The 19,911-nt window shown below is 43.1% G+C and overlaps 1 protein-coding gene across 2 annotated transcripts in view; it reads left to right on the forward strand.

Moving 5' to 3' along the window:
* Window positions 1-19,450, forward strand: part of NWD2 (NACHT and WD repeat domain containing 2) — a 62,106-nt gene extending 42,656 nt beyond the window's left edge. The window contains exons 4-7 of one of the 2 annotated variants that reach the window (XM_083754817.1): window positions 4,282-4,485; window positions 8,466-8,610; window positions 9,725-10,314; window positions 14,024-18,723. In XM_083754817.1, the coding sequence (XP_083610943.1) occupies window positions 4,348-4,485; window positions 8,466-8,610; window positions 9,725-10,314; window positions 14,024-17,962 (4,812 nt within the window). In that variant the 5' untranslated portion in view covers window positions 4,282-4,347 and the 3' untranslated portion in view covers window positions 17,963-18,723. Of the gene's footprint in view, window positions 1-4,281; window positions 4,486-8,465; window positions 8,611-9,724; window positions 10,315-14,023 lie in introns of both variants that reach the window. The other variant, XM_083754816.1, reaches the window with a different exon arrangement.
* Window positions 19,451-19,911: the final 461 nt, after the last annotated feature.

A 19,911-nucleotide genomic window follows, 5' to 3' on the forward strand; every position in this document is an offset into this window, starting at 1 on the left:
AGAGGGGAAGTGAAAAATTAAAAGTCAAAAATTGAATTTCTGTAAAACCATTACTATTATTTATAAACTGCTAAATGATGCTCTGAATTCTAAACAATTGAAATGAAAATAAATCCCTGCTAGCTGGTTGCTGTGGAACAGACAAGAAACAAAAGGAATAGAAAAGGGAAGAGTGGGGCATCTGCATTGTGTTCTCAACAGACTCTAGATACATGTAAAATTTGGTCACTGTGCGTAATGTTCTCCAAGTTCAGCTTGTTAAAATCCAAAACTTTTCTTCTTCTTCTAAACAAATCTTTGGCAGTATTTGAAACATCTGCTTTTGCTACAGGTGGTTTCAAAGTAGCTAAGAAAATAGATTTTATTTCCTCAAGTTTTTCAATGGCTAGAGAAAGTACTTTTCTTTTTAACATGTTGATTCTATGTGTTATTTGCATATTCCATCCTGCTTTTTTAAATCACTCTGGAAGCTGCACAAAGGTGGCATATAAAGCTTATATTAAAAACCTTCTATAAGAAAAACTACTTCAGTAGTTCAGTGGGAACATTTTCCCATGATCTTTACGTTTTTAAAGTTAGTGTGGTAGTGGATGGAATGTTCAAATCCCTACTCCACCATGAAACTTAGTAGCTGAATTTGGACTGGTGACGTTCTCTCACAATAACCCACCTCATAAATTGTGTTGGAATTTCTTGGAGGAATGGTGAGATAAAAATATAATAAATTGGTTTAAAAAGAAAGAAACTCATTTCCTTTTCACCTCAATAACTCAGTTGCTGAGATAAATAAGAATTTGTAATTATTTACATAACAGCTTTTAGACATTCCTACTAGCTTTGAATATGATTTTTTTTCTAATTTCTAAAAATCAACTAGTTCTAATAGAGTGCCATCTAGTGGCTCAATATGATATGCTGGTTCCATGTGTGATTGTTGAAATTTTTAAAATTTGTTTAAGGGCCAATCTGCTCATTATGTTAAATACTGGAAATGTATACTCGATTCTGACCAAACTAAGCCTCCTGATGCATATTTTGCTCTATACACTTCCAGAGTTAACGCTAAATACATTACTTCTGGTAAATGATTCACCATAGCTGCTAGAGGGTTGTGAAAATTTGTGTTCCAGGCTCTTTAGACCCTACCTATGTACTATCTGAAACCAAAGGGTTGCCAGATTTGAAATATATTGGCGTTATTTTCAGGCTCTCCTTACCCTGCTATTCTTACTACTCAATCCTGCATGTTTACACAGAAGTAAGTGCCACTGACTTGGTGGCAGTTACTCAATAGCAAGAAATTATACATGGGATTGTTTCCATTATTTTTATAAATTACTGTTCCGTGTGTGACTGGAAGATTTGAACCTTATTCTGCTCTGGTTTCACTTCGCTGTCAGGAACATTTGTGGCAGGTTTTATATTGGGAGCTAAGTTGTTTGTAGTCCCACTTTCCCCTTTGATTATGCTCGTTAATAATCAACTGTACAGGAATCAAGTCAAGAGGGGCTACTATTATCTGCGTATAAATTAGGAAGATAATCTACCTCAAAGTCTGTTGAGTATGTGTGGTGCTTTTCATCAACATCATGACTCACCCGGGATATTAAAGCACCTCAGGATGAAAAGCCTTCTTGGGGCTCATCCAGATTACCTATTTATTGAGCATTCCTTTGGAATTGTTTGTGGGGAAGTTACATTGCAAAGAGCATTCATCCTGATTTACGGTACTTGTGGAGTATCTGTGTGTTTCCCTGTTGCTTTCCTAACCACAAAAAGTTGATTATTATTTTTTAAGTGTATTTGTTGTTCTGTGGCAACAGAGCACCTTAATCCATCTTAATTCACAAATATCCTGGTTATACCCTTGAATCCCTTCCCCAAAATACTGACAATCTGGAAGCGCCTTCAGATTCCACTTCTATTGTCATTTCAAGCTCCCCAGTAATTTAGCTTTAATTGCTTTGAACAATGGTCTTCAGCTTAAAATCTTAGCACTTTAAATTATTTCAGTTTGACTTTTCCAGAAGACAAAGAGGCACTTTTCAGAAATCCTTGGGAATTCAACTTTTATGCATTCACTGTGTTGTTTAATAGTGCCTTTTAAAATGTAAGTAGGTAGGTAAGTAGATTTCGTAGTTATTAGCTTTGGCTGTTTAAGTCAGAAGTACCCATTTCCCATTACTTGCCATTTTCCTAACTAACCAAAAGTCTGTGATTTTAAGTGGCAGACAGAAAATCAAATGTCACCAGGTTGCAGGGGGTGGATAAAAATACAGTGGCATGGTTTAAAGCAAGCTATGGGGCTTATGTGAACGAGCAATGTGCTAACGCACGGTGCTTAAAAGTTCCCACAGCACCCACTTTCTCTGCTACCAAAACAAACCAGTGGCTGGCATCCATGTCATTTGAGCTCAGGCGCATGGCTTGCTTCCTCCAAACATACCTGTCAGTTGCTCGTGTGATTGCTCGAGAGTAACCAGGCAGGACTCTGACCTGTCTTTTACAGGCTTTATTTCGGTGCAAGCTATTTACAGTGAAGAGCATCAAAAGTTCATGTCTGGCTCAATCGCTAGCAGAATCCGGGAGTGGTCTGTTCTTGAACCTCCCCCAACATAAAAGTTTCGTCACCCCCTGCCTTTTCCGCTCCTCCCTGCGCCTCAAACTACTGCGCATGATGGGCAATGGCAAGGGTGTGCTCCCCGCCTCTCCGGCTTGCTCAGTCGCAGTGTTAAGGCTCTTTCTAGCATCCTCTGGTTGCTGCCCCTCTTCTCCACTGGAGGTGGGGCTTTCCTCCTCGCCAGAAGAGGAACTGCTTCGCAAGATTTCCGGAGGCTCCCTGTAACACAACTCCCTCTCTATCTCTCGCCTCTGAGCCGATGGCAGTTCCCTGACAATACCACAAATGGTAAGCAAGGTTTGTCCGTAGCTTACCACCTGTGGTTTGGGGGAAACAAAGCATGATCCCAGATTTGGACAGCATGACAATCATCTTCTATCTTGTTTCATCTGTGATGTAGCAGAACTAGAAGAGGAGCACTGTGGGAGCTTTAGAGAAGTGTGGGAACTTCAGAGCAGCACGTATCACCACACAGCTTGTTCATATTAAACCATGGTTTGTTTTAAATTATGATCTAGTGTGATGTGACCTAGTATTGAAGGTGCTCGAGAGAATCACCAGTTACCTACCTTCGCTTTGTAGAAAAATTATCTTGTGAAGCTTCCCTCCTTGGTCTCTTCTTACCACACACAAGCAGCCCAATTGCTATTTACAACAATTGCTATTTGCAACACTGCTTTAAACGATAGCAACAGTCTGTTGTTAAATTTTATTGATACATCTTTACTGCAGGGAGGGAGGATGACCAACAACCAAAGAAGCAAAGTAGCAGCACACTCACGTTGTGCCACGGTTTGTTCATTCCAGCCATGGCTTAGTTTAGCATAATGTGCAAACCAGGCCTGTATCTGTCAGTTTGCATGAACATGATGCAGAGTTCCCCAAAAATAGACCAGAGGAAATTGTACTTCATCCAGCAGAGCTTTCCTTGCTACTGAAGGCAAATGAGCATAATGGTCACAAATCCAATACATTCAGGATTGGCACAATCCATAAAAATCCAGTTGCAGCACTTACAATGAAACTTACAATACAGTGGTACCTCAGGTTAAGTACTTAATTCGTTCCAGAGGTCCGTACTTAACCTGAAACTGTTCTTAACCTGAACCACCACTTTAGCTAATGGGGCCTCCTGCTGCTGCCGCACCGCTGGAGCACAATTTCTGTTCTCATCCTGAAGCAAAGTTCTTAACCTGAAGCACTATTTCTGGGTTAGCGGAGTCTGTAACCTGAAGCATATGTAACCCGAGGTACCACTGTACAGTGGACGCTCGGGTTGCGAATGAGATCCATGCGAGATGCACGTTCGCAACCCACAGCACATGCGCAAGGTGAAATTTAGCACTTCTGCACATGTGTGACCCCTGAAACCCAAAAGTAACCCGTTCTGGTACGTCCGGGTTTTGGTGGGTCCATAACTTGAAAAAACACAACCTGAAGCATCTGTAACCCGAGGTATAACTGTACTTATAATAAGACTAAACCTTAACACTTTAGCATACAGAACAGAACACCACAACAGAAACAAAGAGTTTTTTCCTCCCCAGTGGGCAACAGTATCTTCATAGCAAGCAAGCCATGCACAAACTAGGTAACTCAGACATCACTTAGTATGTCTTTAGCTTTGTTACTAAACTTTACTTTGTCTTGCACGTCCACAGGGCCTTCTGGGAGAAAAATATGGCAGCATCCGAATACCAGGAGAAGTGGAAGCATCCGAATTTGAAATGATTCTGGATGCTGCTATCGAGGCCAAGCTGGAAACAAAGATTTTGGAAGAGTGGTATTGCAGAGACGAGAACTCAGTGCCACCGATGTATTACCTCAAACCAAAATTTGAAATGCCGAGGAACAATCCCAACATGGTAAATCACCTTCCTGAAATGTATAGGTTTCCATTTGTTTCATAGTCATTGGATGTCATAGTTGTCTATAGTTAACAATTTACCATGTTTATGGAGATAACCTCTTCTTCGCTTCTTCCCCAGTGTGAGCAGGAGGAACAAACTTCATGGCTTGGTATTGCCTCCAAACTGGGGGGTCATCATCTATTTTGCTACCAAACAAATCACAATGTGTAAAGCAAAGTTTGGCCTATGACTTAGCAATCATATATTTTTCCATGTTGTTGTTTAGTCATTTAGTCGTGACCGACTCTTCGTGACCCCATTGACCAGAGCACGCCAGGCACTCCTGTCTTCCACTGCCTCCCGCAGTTTGGTCAAACTCATGTCGGCAGCTTCAAGAACACTGTCCAACCATCTCGTCCTCTGTCGTCCCCTTCTCCTTGTGCCCTCCATCTTTCCCAACACCAGGGTCTTTTCCAGGGAGTCTTCTCTTCTCATGAGGTGGCTAAAGTACTGGAGTCTCAGCTTCAGGATCTGTCCTTCCAGTGAGCACTCAGGGCTGATTTCCTTAAGAATGGATAGGTTTGATCTTCTTGCAGTCCATGGGACTCTCAAGAGTCTCCTCCAGCACCAGAATTCAAAGGCATCAATTCTTCGGCGATCAGCCTTCTTTATGGTCCAGCTCTCATTTCCATACATCTCTACGGGGAAAACCATAGCTTTTACTATACGGACCTTTGTTGGCAAGGTGATGTCTCCACTATTTTTCCAAAGAATTTTGGAGTTGGAAGGGACCAGGAGGTTTACCGTGTTATGTGAACTCGGCAATTCTCTCCAAGAATCTGTCAGAATTGTAGGACTGCAAGGAAGCTAGAGGTCTCTAACAGAACTCTCAGCATCCTATTCCACTGGGAAAGTCGTAGTAGTTAAAGTCGTGGTAAACTTACTGTGTAGACGTATGCTTACACAGACATCTCAAAGGCCCTTCTGTTATCACAATCTAGCTTCTATTACTGTTACATCTCCATCTTATTCCTCCATCTGTTTCTGCATCGGTTTGCTGGCCAGGAGCTGTGAGTGCAGTTCAAGAGCCCAAGCCAGACCACCCTTGAATAAAAAGTTCAAACACTGCGCTGGTTTGAAGAGATAGGGAGGCATTCATATCTAGCGGCTGTTGAGCAAAATAAATTGTTGATTGCAATCCAGCTCTCAGCTGGCAAGAGTCCATAGCACACACAGAAACATGCACACCATCCCAGGGTTGGCATTCTTCCTGGCACTCAGCAGAACAGCCAATGTTTCATGAGAATGAATTATCCTCTTATTCAGCTACAGAGTCAAGATACATTTGTAAAGCAGAACGGGATCCCTCCCTAAAGTTGTCCACAGCTCCTAGCAGAGTTGAAATCTGTAAACTAATAGGTTCAAAGGGCGATAACACTGTGCCAAGCTAAATCCCGTTGAACTTCAAACTGATTTCAAACTTGTTCAGTTGTTAGACAAACACAAAAGCAGCTTTCTTTTATATATTTTTTGTTTTATGCATGAATGACTGTATTGAAATATATAATAATAATAATAATAATAATAATAATAATAATAATAATAATAATAATTTATTTATACCCTGCCCATCTGGCTGAGTTTCCCCAGCCACTCTGGGCAGCTCCCAATCAAGTATTAAGAACAATACAGCGTTAAATATTAAAAACTTCTCTGAACAGGACTGTCTTCAGTTGTCCTTTAAAATTAAAATAGTTGTTTATTGCCTTGACATCTGCTGGGAGGGCGTTCCACAGGGCAGGCGCCACTACTGAGAAGGCCCTCTGCCTGGTTCCCTGTAACCTTACTTCTCGCAATGAGGGAACCGCCAGAAGGTCCTCGGCGCTGGATCTCTGTGTCCGGGCTGAACTATGGGGGTGGAGACACTCCTTCAGATATACAGGACCGAGGCTGTTTAGGGCTTTAAAGGTCAGCACCAACACTTTGAATTGTGCTCGGAAACTGGGAGCCAATGCAGATCTCTCAGGACCGGTGTTATGTGGTCCCGGTGGCCACTCTCAGTCACCAGTCTAGCTGCTGCATTCTGGATTAATTGCAGTTCCCGGGTCACTTTCAAAGGTAGCCCCACGTAGAGCGCGTTGCAGTAGTCCAAGCGGGAGATAACCAGAGCATGCACCACTCTGGCGAGACAGTCCGTGGGCAGGTAGGGTCTCAGTCGGTGTACCAGATGGAGCTGGTAGACAGCTGCCCTGGACACAGAATTAACCTGTGCCTCCATGGACAGCTGTGAGTCCAAAATGACTCCCAGGCTGTGCACCTGGTCCTTCAGGGGCACAGTTACCACATATTGAAACAAGAGTTAACCTGGTTAAGTTTGATTAATACGGAGATGTCAGGCTTTTGAGCTGCTCAGTGGCCCCAATATTTTGGGGCAGAGAACAGCAGCACCCCAATATTTAGAGGACCGCCGCCCACCACACGCCCCAGCCTCCATCCAACAGCCCAGAAGCCAGGTGGCAGCTGGGACAAACAAGCACAGAGGCCGCTCTCTGCCACAATCATCTGGGCGGCATCACATGATGCGTCATGTGACATGTCATGTGACACATCGCCTGACCGCACCCCCTCAATGTGGGGGGCAAGTTGGTGCCCCTGGAGCTGCTACAGGAGATTTAAGGTCTGAAACAGAACCCCAGTACACTGAGGCCTCAGATTCTTTTTCAGGCATAGAGAGTACAGGGCTGCTGCACAGTTTATGAACTGGACTCCTTGATATAACAACTAGGATTACGATTTTTATATCTTTTAGGGGGGGGTCATATCTGACCTCCTGACCTGAGGTTCCCCACATCTGTTATTTTGGACTTATAAATCTTGTTGCTTAAAAAAAAGGAATGTTACAGCTATGTTTGTTACTGGTTTTTTATCCAGATGTTTTATTCGTTTTCACATTTGTTAAGTTTGCTGAAATTGTGTGTTACCTTGCAATCCCCCTTGAAGTCTGTGCTGAATGTAGATGTATTTTGAATAACACTATATGACATTAGAGACATAAACTAGCCAGATATAAGGGTTTTTATGCAATGTTGATTTTAATGTGCGAGATAGAAGACTGGGTTTTCACTCCTTCCATTAAAACAGTGTTATTGTGCAATTTTATGATAATACGCAGTAGTAATTTATTGTGTGCTGTTAAGCCTCACACACCTATCACTCTCTAATCATAAGTCTTGCTCAAATTTGCATGTACAAATTTCTGTACATTGATTGATCTATGTGTGCAGCAGAATAGATAGGGCCACTTCAAAATCAAGGCAACTGAGGGAGAAATTTGCATTGCTTTTCTGAAAACAGAAAACTCCCACAGCAGGGAATGGGCTAACCTAGAACATTTCCCTGTGCTTTGTTAGCCTTTATTTTCTGTATTTTTTTAATGTGAGAGAGTCTTCAATGTGTGTAGGCAGAAGTGGTACTGTTACCCCTTTCACCTCATGCTGAACTAGAATTCTGAACTGGAAGTGTGTGTAGACTCAGCTTTGATAAACAGCAGCTAAATGTATGAACTGACTCCATTGAAATGCACTGCATATCAGGTGACATGAAGCAGCATGAAAGTTCTGCCTGAAATATTATATCACAGTTCTCTCTAGAGTATCTGATATCCAATTATAACATTCAATTTGTCACTTGATGTTGCAGTAATCTTGTTAGGGATATGGATGTACAGACCAGCTCTGTAATGAGACTTTCCTTATTTTCAGTAGGTGTTATACTCCTTATTACCTAACCTTCATGGTGTAAGCCCCATCTATTCCAGGCATTCCTGGAAATAAGGAAAAAGGAGAAATGTCTGACTATGGGGGAACTTCATCTTTGCTATGTTATTTTAGCTACTGTTGCCTGATCTCTTAAATGCAACCCTGGTGGTTGGTGAAGAAATCGATGCTGGCATCTACATCTTTAATTAACTATTTGTTTTTGTTGTTGTTTTAAAGATGGAAGCATCTTCGAACCCTGTCAGTGACAGCAAATGGCAGGAGATATCAGAAGAGATTAAGACGATGATTAAGACAGCTGTGAAGATGCTTTATGAAAAGGGGAAAATGAAACACAGTCAAGCAAAGAGATATCTTTCCTCTGGTAAACATTGAATTCAGGCATGCAGGGTACAGATGGTCTTACATATATTTCTGTGATCAGTCAAGTACATGCAAAAAAGGAAACATTTTCCTTTTATTTTGATTGTAGTAGGTAAAGGTAAAGGGACCCCGACCATTAGGTCCAGTCGTGGCCGACTCTGGGGTTGCGGCACTCATCTCGCTTTATTGGCCGAGGGAACCGGCGTACAGCTTCCGGGTCATGTGGCCAGCATGACTAAGCTGCTTCTGGCGAACCAGAGCAGCACACAGAAACACTGTTTACCTTCCCGCCAGAGTAGTTCCTATTTATATACTTGCACTTTGATGTGCTTTCGAACTGCTAGGTTGGCAGGAGCAGGGACCGAGCAACGGGAGTTCACCCCGTCACAGGGATTCGAACCGCTGACGTTCTGATCAGCAAGTCCTAGGCTCTGTGGTTTAACCCACAGCGCCACCCGCGTCCCTTGAATGTAATAAGGTAAAGGTACCCCTGCCCGTACGGGCCAGTCTTGACAGACTCTGGGGTTGTGCGCCCATCTCACTTAAGAGGCCGGGGGCCAGCGCTGTCCGGAGACACTTCCGGGTCACGTGGCCAGTGTGACATCGCTGCTCTGGCGAGCCAGAGCCGCACATGGAAATGCCGTTTACCTTCCCGCTGGTAAGCGGTCCCTATTTATCTACTTGCACCCGGAGGTGCTTTCAAACTGCTAGGTTGGCAGGCGCTGGGACCGAGCAGCGGGAGCGCACCCCGCCGCAGGGATTCGAACCGCCGACCTTTCGATCGGCAAGTCCTAGGCGCTGAGGCTTTAACCCACAGCGCCACCTGCGTCCCCTTGAATGTAATACTTGTGTGTAATTATTAATTGACTATGACCATGCCTAGTTTCTGTCTCTTGGTCATGGGGCTGAGCAACCAAGAGACAGAGAAGGCAAGGCAGAGACTACTAAGTACATCGATTCCTCCCTTGTGGAACCTTATCACCAGCAACAGAATATAAGGGAAGGGTTGGAGGAAGCTTAGGTGGTCCACTTCAGTTTTGAATGTGACGGAGCACTTTTCATTCTGTTTTGCGTTGACTTTAGATTTCCTCTTTGCTCTTTTGTTCCCCTCCCAGCTATCGAAGATGAATTTGATTTTGCCTTAGGAAAACAAACCCCAGCTTTCCTGAAGAAGTGCGTTTGCTACATTCGGAAGATTGCAAACATAGAACGTTTTGTTAAAATTCCCGAGATGGAGAAATACATGGACGTGTTTCATACGGGTGGAAAGTTTTTGCGGGACCCGGAAGCGCTGGAGAAACTCATCAAACTCAGGGATGAATTTGTTCCTACCATTGTTGCTTCATCGAATTTGAGAGTCTACACCTCTGTCACTCATTGCGACATCAAACATGGTTACACCCAAGAAGTGGAGAACCACTATATCGAAGGGCTTGGCAAACAGTTCTACGAAGACATGGTGGATATAATCCAGGCAACCGTGCAACAGAATTTTGACATAGAGACAGACTGGCTGTATGATGAAGTCCTTCAACATTCCTCACTATGTAGAACCTACGCGTCATTCTATGAGTACAGATGTGATGCTAGGAATATTATGCACAAATACATTCTACCTAGGAAAATGGGCCACATTAACCCTCTTGTCATATATGGAGGACCATGCACAGGAAAAACATTTTTATTAGCGGAAGTGGCAAAGAAGGTAAAAAACACAAAAACACCTATGTGTATTTATTTTGCTGCTGTAAATTTAACTGCAAAAATAAAAAGGTAAAGGTAAAGGTACCCCTGCCCGTACGGGCCAGTCTTGACAGACTCTGGGGTTGTGCGCCCATCTCACTTAAGAGGCCAGGGGCCAGCGCTGTCCGGAGACACTTCCGGGTCACGTGGCCAGCGTGACATCGCTGCTCTGGCGAGCCAGAGCCGCACACGGAAACACCGTTTACCTTCCCGCTGGTAAGCGGTCCCTATTTATCTACTTGCACCCGGAGGTGCTTTCGAACTGCTAGGTTGGCAGGCGCTGGGACCGAGCAGCGGGAGCGCACCCCGCCGCAGGGATTCGAACCGCCAACCTTTCGATCGGCAAGACCTAGGCGCTGAGGCTTTAACCCACAGCGCCACCTGTGTCCCTCAACTGCAAAAATACTATGTTTTAATTTGAGTACATTACATCTATATATTTTTATGACCAGCTATCATTATAGGTGCTCCTAAAGACTTCCCACTGTGTGCTATTCTTAGAGCAGATTGGTACAAAAATTGCAGCTGCATAAATTCGTCAACACACCCTCTTTTTCCTATGCTCTGAAGTTCTGAGGGTGGGTTGATCATTTTAGTGACCACATTCTTCATTTTGCTAAAAAATAAAAGTATGTTTTGTAAAGACATATTTGCTTTCTTTACATCTTTTTGAAGAAGGGGTACATTTCATCCCATATATAATATCCAGCAGTTTGGCAAATTGTCCTTCTTTTAATACTATTCTTTCTGCACCAAGAGGGACGCGGGTGGCGCTGTGGGTTAAACCACAGAGCCTAGGACTTGCCAATCAGAAGGTCGGCGGTTCGAATCCCTGCAACAGGGCGAGCTCCCGTTGCTCAGTCCCTGCTCCTGCCAACCTAGCAGTTCGAAAACATGTCAAAGTGCAAGTAGATAAATAGGTACCGCTCCGGCGGGAAGGTAAGCAGCGTTTCCGTGCATTGCTCTGGTTCGCCAGAAGCGGCTTAGTCATGCTGGCCACATGACCCGGAAGCTGTACTCGGCCAATAAAGCGAGATAAGCACTGCAACCCCAGAGTCGGCCACGACTGGACCTAATGGTCAGGGGTCCCTTTACCTTTATCTTTTCTGCACCAAGAAACCCCTGAGCATGTGCTCATCTGGCACAGAAAATTCTTGAGTGTGTTCTAGGATGCCCAGTCAGTTCACATAAAGTAATATGCTGGCTTCTTATGCCTTAACGTAGCCATTTGTGAACTGAACGTTTACCTAGGAATATATCCAACTGTCCACCATGGCTTTCATTGAAACTGTTTTTCAGGAAAACCTGCGGGCCATTATTTTTCTCATCACTGAGAAACCCCCCTTATTTTCTATTGCAGGCATTAAAATTGCTGGCATGCTGTGATCCATCAATTTCTTGTGAGGGAGATGCATGTATAGACTTCCTCCGCTGTTGAACTGAGTACCTGCTCAAGCCACAGCAGATAAGAAAAAATAAAATCCAGCTAGGCAGCCATACACTCACTTCATCAAATGTACAAGAATTACACTTCCATTGCAAACAATGCTGCTCTTGAATTGTTAGTAGCACTTTTAATGATTTGCCATATATAACAGTGACAGAGGACTGGTTCCCATGCAACATTTGTCACTGTGGGCAGGCTCCTGAAATCATTCTGGTGGAATGGTTAGCATTGGGACTGATCATCCACGTGGGGGCGGAGAGTGTTTCAGGGAAAATATATAGGTAAAAACATAATGTTTTTATCTGTATTGTATCTTTAGATTTATTGTTGTTCAATTCTAAATGGTTTTATTTCTTCTTATGAGCCACCCTAAGAGTTGTTGTGGGACGCAGGTGGCACTGTGGGTTAAACCACAGAGCCTAGGATTTGCTGATCAGAAGGTCAGCAGTTCGAATCCCCGCAACGGAGTGAGCTCCCGTTGCTCGGTCCCTGCTCCTGCCAACCTAGCAGTTCAAAAGCACGTTAAGGTGCAAGTAGATAAATAGGTACCACTCCGGCGTGAAGGTAAACAGTGTTTCCGTGCGCTGCTCTGGTTCACCAGAAGCAGCTGTACGCCGGCTCCCTCGGCCAGTAAAGTGAGTTGAGCGCCGCAACCCCAGAGTCGGTCACGACTGGACCCAATGGTCAGGGGTCCCTTTACCTTTACCTTTAAGAGTTGTTGTGGTTTTTTGCCACAGGGCAACCTATAAATACTGTTAAGAAGTAAATGCTAGTCAATTGTGTGGTGGAAGTAGCACCACAAAGTGATTTTCCTTCTCAGCTTTCCTGACCTAAAATAACCTTGCACAATATAGTAAAGTCAATGCTTTATGGAAATCCTTTTGTAGCACATAAGGATATTTCCCCCATTTTTTATAATGTGAAATTTGAGGAAGGTGAGTCTTCCACCCCAGAAATAACCACGTACCTTAACTCTAATGTCCTACCACCACTTGGTTATCTTTCCTAAAAATTATATCTATCTGCATGAGTAAATGGATCCAACCCACTATTTTCAACATGACTACCTCAGTAGGATCCATGTAGAACCTGCCATTCGGTGAAGCCCTAAGTTCCTGTCTAGTTGCCAGAATTTACACTGCCCAAACATGAATTCATATAAAGGTCTTGCATAGAATGTCCAGAAAAAATTAGTACATCTCTGACTTTTCCATTTATTAAAAAGAGAGAGAATAAAAGAGAAAGCCACATGATGTAATTAATTAGCAATAACGACCTGCAGACTTAAACAATATGCCTTGCAATATTCCTGTCGCTCATTTGAATATCACAGAATAGAATAATAATCATGTTTGCAGTCTCCAGCACCCAACTTTGTTCACCTGCTCAGTGGGCCAGCCAAATGGTGGGTTATGGCTTCCAAAGTTATCGGTAGGGAAAGTAAGAAGGTGCTGACAAGGTTGAAGTACTAGGGATCACTTGGTAGTAGCATCTACTTCCATAGTAGAGTGGAAAACCCCAACACAGACTTACAGCACACCTTGACTCAAAAGTAAGTCCTACTAAATTCACTGAGGCTCACTCCCAGGCAAATGGGGTTAGGATTGCAACCTAAGGGTGGAGCATCTCCACAGCCATCGTTCACCCCAGACACTGAGGTCTAGCTCCAAGGGCCTTCTGGCAGTTCCCTCACTGTGAGAAGTGAGGTTACAGGGAACCAGGCAGAGGGCCTTCTTGGTAGTGGTGCCCGCCCTGTGGAACGCCCTTCCACCAGATGTCAAGGAAATAAACAACTAGCTGACTTTTAGAAGACATCTGAAGGCACCCCTGTTTAGGGAAATTTTTAATGTTTGAAGTTTTATTCTGTTTTTAGTCCTCTGTTGGGAGCCGCCCAGGGTGGCTGGGGAAATCCAGTCAGATGGGCAGGGTATAAATTATTATTATTATTATTATTATTATTACTACTACTATTACTACTACCTAACTAAGTCATACTCAGAATAGATCCATTTGAATCAATGGGCGAAAGTTAGTCATTGACATCACTGGATGAATATGATTTAGTTGGATATTACCCTTAAATCTGTACTACTTAATATTTGTTCATAAAGCAGAGTAGAACTGCTTTATGTCTGTCACATTGTTATTGTTCTTTCTTTATTGTTTGATTTGCATTAGCTCTGCTAGTCCACATATTAATCTATTTATACTTCTGCATTTGTAGGCTTATGCTTGGCTAAAGGAAGAAATGGGACCAGAATCTGACCCTGTGGTAGTTATAAGGTTTTTGGGATCCACAGAGATGAGTACAGATCTTAGGAATCTCCTTCAAAGTATTTGTGAGCAGTTAGCAATTAACTACCGATGCCTCATACAAAGCTACCCCAAAAAAATCCACGACCTTCGGGACTTGTTTATAAACCTTTTGAATGAGTCTTCATTTCATAGACCTCTGGTTCTGATATTCGATGCTCTAGAGCAGCTTTCGGATAACGATGATGCTAGAAAGTTATGGTGGCTCCCTGTTCATCTGCCCCGTTCGGTCCGAATTATTTTGTCAACACTGCCGAACAAACATGGAATACTGCAAAAACTGAGGTGCCTTATACACGACGATGATAACTATATTGAGTTGACTCCTAGGGACAGGAAGATGTGTAGTCAAGTTCTCAAGCAGCAGCTGCTCCAAGTCAAGAGAAAAGTAACATCAGGCCAACAAATTTATGTCAACGAAGCTTTTTCCAAATGCACACTGCCCATGTTTGTAAATCTAACCTTCCGAGAAGTCCGAAACTGGAGATCTCACAAGGATGTTGATGAGTCTTCTCTCTGTGTTACTGTTCACGATAGCATAGAGCAGATGTTCTGGTCTCTAGAGACCAGTTGTGGGCCAAGACTTTTGTCCCGAGCCCTTGGCTACATCACCATGGCAAAATCCGGTCTGAGTGAAATGGAACTGGAAGACATTTTAGCACTTGACAACACGGTTATGTTTGAATTAAGCGAAAGCATCAGGCAACATAACCCTCTGAGGGTACCTTACATCTACATTGCAAAGCTGAAAGAAGGACTAACAGGCTACCTGATAGAAAGGCAAGTAAAAAACGTTACATTACTAGTCTGGGCAAACAGGCACCTGCAACTTATAGCCCAAAAGATGTATCTTCACAACGAAGAGGACGTTCACGAAATGCATACCGTGATGGCAGAGTATTTTCTGGGTGTTTGGTCTGGAGGCAGAAGGAAATCTCTTTACAGTGAAGATCAATATCTGAATGGTTGCCTTGACAGCGACAGTCAGAGCATGAATGATGACGAGAGGCACATCATGGACCAGACAAATTTCGATAGGCAGTCACCTGATCAGCCTTGGGTATTCCAGTGCAACCCTTTAGAGCCTGACATCTTTTTTGTCAACCACAGGAAAATGACAGAGCTTCTGCACCACCTCACACGATGTGGGAAAACAGATGACATGTTGTATGGTGTCATTATGAACTTTAGTTGGCTGTACACCATGATCAAAATTGGGCAGTTTGACAAAGCCCTCTCTGATGTGGAGTTGGCCTATAACTACTCGCAGGAAAAAGAGTTGAAGTTCCTTGCAACCACGCTCCGTGCTATAAAATACAAAGTGATGAAATACCCAGGCACTCTCTCCGCTGAATTGCAACAGAGGCTTCTCCCAGTTGCGAGCTCCTTGCCGAAACTGAGGCAGCTTCTTCTGGAATGTGACAAAGATGGCCCTAAATATTGTTCCATTGTTCCGTTGCATTCCTCTATGGATGTGACTTACAGCCCCGAGAGATTGCCTTTGTCCTCCAGTTGCACTCAAGTGACAGAAATCCTGCCCACCTTTAATCCAAATACGGTCATTGTGGCTCTAGAAAACGGCTCCATCAGTACCTGGGATGTAGAGACCCGCCAGCTACTGAGGCAAATTACAACAGCACAGTCAGTGATATTGGGCATGAAGCTTACAAGTGATGAAAAATACCTTGTGGTGGCCACAACAAAGAACACTCTCTTGATTTATGACAACCTAAATTCCTGCCTTCTGTCTGAGGTAGAGATTAAGGGATCAAAGCACGGTGGGATTGGTGTAGGTTCTAGTTTTATAAATGGATTTACATTGTCAGTAAACCATGCACTGTCTTGGCTGGAAGCTAGCAAAGATGTTACGGTGATCGATCTACTTTATGGCTGGCCACTTTATCAGTTCCATTGCTGGTATGAAGTGACTTGTGTCCAGTGTTCCCCAGATGGAATGTATGCTTTCTGCGGACAGTACTTGAATACTGCGTCTATATTCCATTTAGGTAGTGGGGACAAGCTGGCCACTGTGACCTCTGAGTTTTCCGGTGGCTTTGTCAAGTTCCTTCTTGTCCTAGATACAGCTCAAGAAATGGTGATGGTGGACAGCGAAGGTGGTCTTTCCATTTGGAACACGGAGGATGTCGCCAACCCCCAACTAACAGATGACTTTGATTGCAAGAGAGGGGACAGCGACTTTGTCAGCTTTGAACTGGCTGAAGATCAAAGTGCAATTTTAATATGTAAGGCCCTCAATATAGAACTTCTTGACACAGCCATGTGGAAAATAGTTGAAAAGTTTAGAGCGAAACATAACGAGCGATTTGTATCAGCTGTACTGTCCAAAAATGGTGACTGCATTGTTGCTTCTATTGAAAATACCTCTGCCATTTTTGTTTGGAGGAGAGACACGGGGCAGTGCATGGCCAGCTTACAAGAAATCTCAGGAAACATAGTCAGATTAATTAAATCCAACCATCATAACATGCTGCTATCCTTATCTACCAGTGGTGTCCTTTCTGTATGGGATATAGATATCATAACTGCTATGTCCAACATTGACAAAACAGGCAAGCCAATCCAAAGATTGGTATTGTCTGCCCGGGGTGAAGTGATTTATACACTCGATGGGTCTGAAACTATACATAAGTGGAATTTTGGCACGGGGTTCATTGAAGCTGTGTTTAAGCATGAAAGCATTGTTGAAAACTGTGTGCTGACTTCCACTGGTGATTTGATGATTACGTCTGATGATAAATGCAGTCAGTATGTATGGCACACTGGTTCGGGTGAAAATCTGTTCCGTATCAACGGACAAAAGATATGTCAGCTCTTGATAACACACAACGATCAGTTTGTCGTCTCCCTCTGTGAGCAAAATGCATCAAGAGTTTGGAGACTGGCAACAGGCCACAGAGTTTGCAATATTCTTGTAGCCTTACAGAATGCGTTTATAACTACCGCTAACACATTTGTAGTTGGAATGACAAAAAATAAAGTCTTGGCAGTGAGTTTGTGGACAGGGAGTATAACCAAGAAGTTCTGTTGCGATGATGGCATTGCCATCGTCGATATTAAACTGATCCCAGATTGCCCTGATATTGTAGTCTTCATAACATCTACTGAAACTGTAAACATCTGGAGTCTTACTGAAGAAGTAATTTGTAGACGTGTGCAACTGCCCAACACTTTCTTGAAGACTTTGGAAGATTTTGAAATATCACCCAACGGAAAACTGGGCATCATATCCCGCGGCGATGAGAATATCAACGTACTTGATCTTCACAGTGGCAAACTTCGCGTTGTCCATGCTTCTGGTATCATCTGGAGGCAGAAGCTGTCTCGGGACGGCCGCTACCTTGTATACATTTGTTTTCGCACTGGTGAAGAGGATGATGATAATGGTGCAATCTCTATCTTGATTGTAATGAGACTAGCAGATGGCAAAAACATTGGTGCTTGTTCCCTTTACAAAACACCAACTTTCCTTGCTCTATCCCAGAGGCATTTGAACATCATTGTAGGTTTTGATGATGGAAGCATAGGCACTTATACTGTAGTGGATCGAGTGGATGCAGCGCTGAAAATTAAAATTGCTACTTCAAATAGCCGACAGATTTTCAGCAATGCAACACAAGTGATTAGACCGAAGTGTCACAATTATAATTTCAAGGTGACAGCAGACTGTATATGGAGGGAGTCTACAGAGGTGTTTGCAAGGGACAGTCCCATCACGGTGACAGACCCCGAGGCAGGTGAAGCAACTCCAACCAAAAAACACAACTATTGTTATGACAAAGTGTGCTCTGCCATAGATTGCAGAAGCCACGGGTTCACCCCTGACAACTGATCACAAATTAATAAGAAACTAGTTCAACAAATCTCTGCTTATCCCATTTATATTTTACTACCAACAAATTGGGAAAGAGCAAATTTAAAGCAAGTTTAATTCGTGGCTGCAGAGTTTAGAAAGAAATATTCAAATATAAGGCTTCCTGCAATGCCTTGAGTGAAAATTTCTAGCAATATCATTTATTATGCCAACCTAAAATGTTGGAGGAAGAAAATGTTGTAAAGCTTTCTGACAAGAAATGAAACTACATTTCATATTGGAATGAGGTAGTTCAAAAATTTTAAAATCCAGGTGGGCATAAGCCTAAATCTCTGGCTACTTCGAATTACTATCACGTGCAAAAAAAAAAATTATCCTTCTGATGGTGCAAATGACAATGTCACATGTCAGTCCAGATGCATTCTGTAAGCTTTTGAAGTAGTAGCTATTTGTATTATGGGGGGAAATGGGGGCAAGCACAATTCGGTCAGTAAACAGAACTCCAGGGTCTTGCTGATTTCATTCGGGTCAAATGCTTCATAGGAATCGCTGCCACTAAAATCAGTGAGACTTCACTTTGCTTGGATTGCGCCCATTGTATGGAAAGAATAGAGAAGCTGAGCATTGTGTCCAGTACTAGTAATAAACACAGTAAACCCATTAAAACTAATGGACGTAGGTCCATTAATTTCAGTGGGTCTGCTCTGAGTACAACTTTGGTTGGCTACAACCCTGATAACCTACAAATCAAAGATAGGCACATGTGACACAACAAATCAGTCATATGTGACACAACAAATCAGTCATAATAACAAACTGAAAGTTACAAAGTTTCTACGTTTGGACTTCTATTCAAGTTTTTCTATTACAAATCATAGGAACTGCTAGATCATGTAAGAAAGGAACTTAACTCCTGAAATAGTGTTGTTTTCTGTCTCTTTCACACTGTATTTTAGTACTGTGTATAAAATAACATTTTCAACGAAAAAGGGCATTAAGAGTCAAACCCACCCACCCTGTTCCATTATATCTTTTGTTGTCCAAAAAAACCACACGGTATCATTAGTTCTGTTGTCCCAAATATTCCACTCCTTGCAGAAGTCTGAACAGGAAGCATTCAGAAATGCCGTGCGTCGCTCTTGATTCTTGTAGTGTTTGCCTTACTATCATTCCTGTTCTTCCCTGTGTGAAACACAGATCAGATGACCAAATACTCTGGGACTAACATTACGCTTCTGTATGTGCTGGGGGGGGGGCGAGATTCTGGCTGCCCCAAAGGGGTCTTTCCTGTTCGACTTTCTAATGAATTTCTTACTTCTGTATACAGTGTTTATGCCTCTTCACCTCCTGCTGTAGGACTTTTCATGGCCTTTTTATAAAACTTTATCAATTTCAAGGCAGAAGTTGTGGGATACCTTTCTTTGTTTCTGATTGCTTGGCTCACTCAGTTGAACCCAGAAACGAGCTACATACATTCTGACGCCCCAATCCACAGCTCTATTAAGGGGAAAGTACCGTATTTTTTGCTCTACAAGATTCACTTTTTCCCTCCTAAAAAGTAAGGGGAAATGTGTCTGCGTCTTATGGAGCGAATGCAGGCTGCACAGCTATCCTAGAAGCCAGAACAGCAAGAGGGATTGCTGCTTTCGCTGCACAGCGATCCCTCTTGTTCTAGCTTCTGAGATTCAGAATATTTTTTTTCTTGTTTTCCTCCTCCAAAAACTAGGTGCGTCTTATGGTCTGGTGCATCTTATCGAGCGAAAAATACGGTGCTTCTTATGGGAGATGCAAACTACATGAGCTGCCTAAGCCTGAATGGCTTGTGTGTGAGAGTGGGGACCTCATCCAGGCCTAATCACAGCTCATATGTATTTTAAAGCGAGAGAGCTAAATAACGCACGCATGAGCCATTCCTGCCAGGCAGCATTTTGCAGTAGAATATCCATCTCTAAATTTCAAATAACCCA

The sequence above is a fragment of the Podarcis gaigeae genome, assembly GCF_964106915.1.
Source record: "Podarcis gaigeae genome assembly, chromosome: 9".
Classification (NCBI taxonomy): domain Eukaryota; kingdom Metazoa; phylum Chordata; class Lepidosauria; order Squamata; family Lacertidae; genus Podarcis; species Podarcis gaigeae.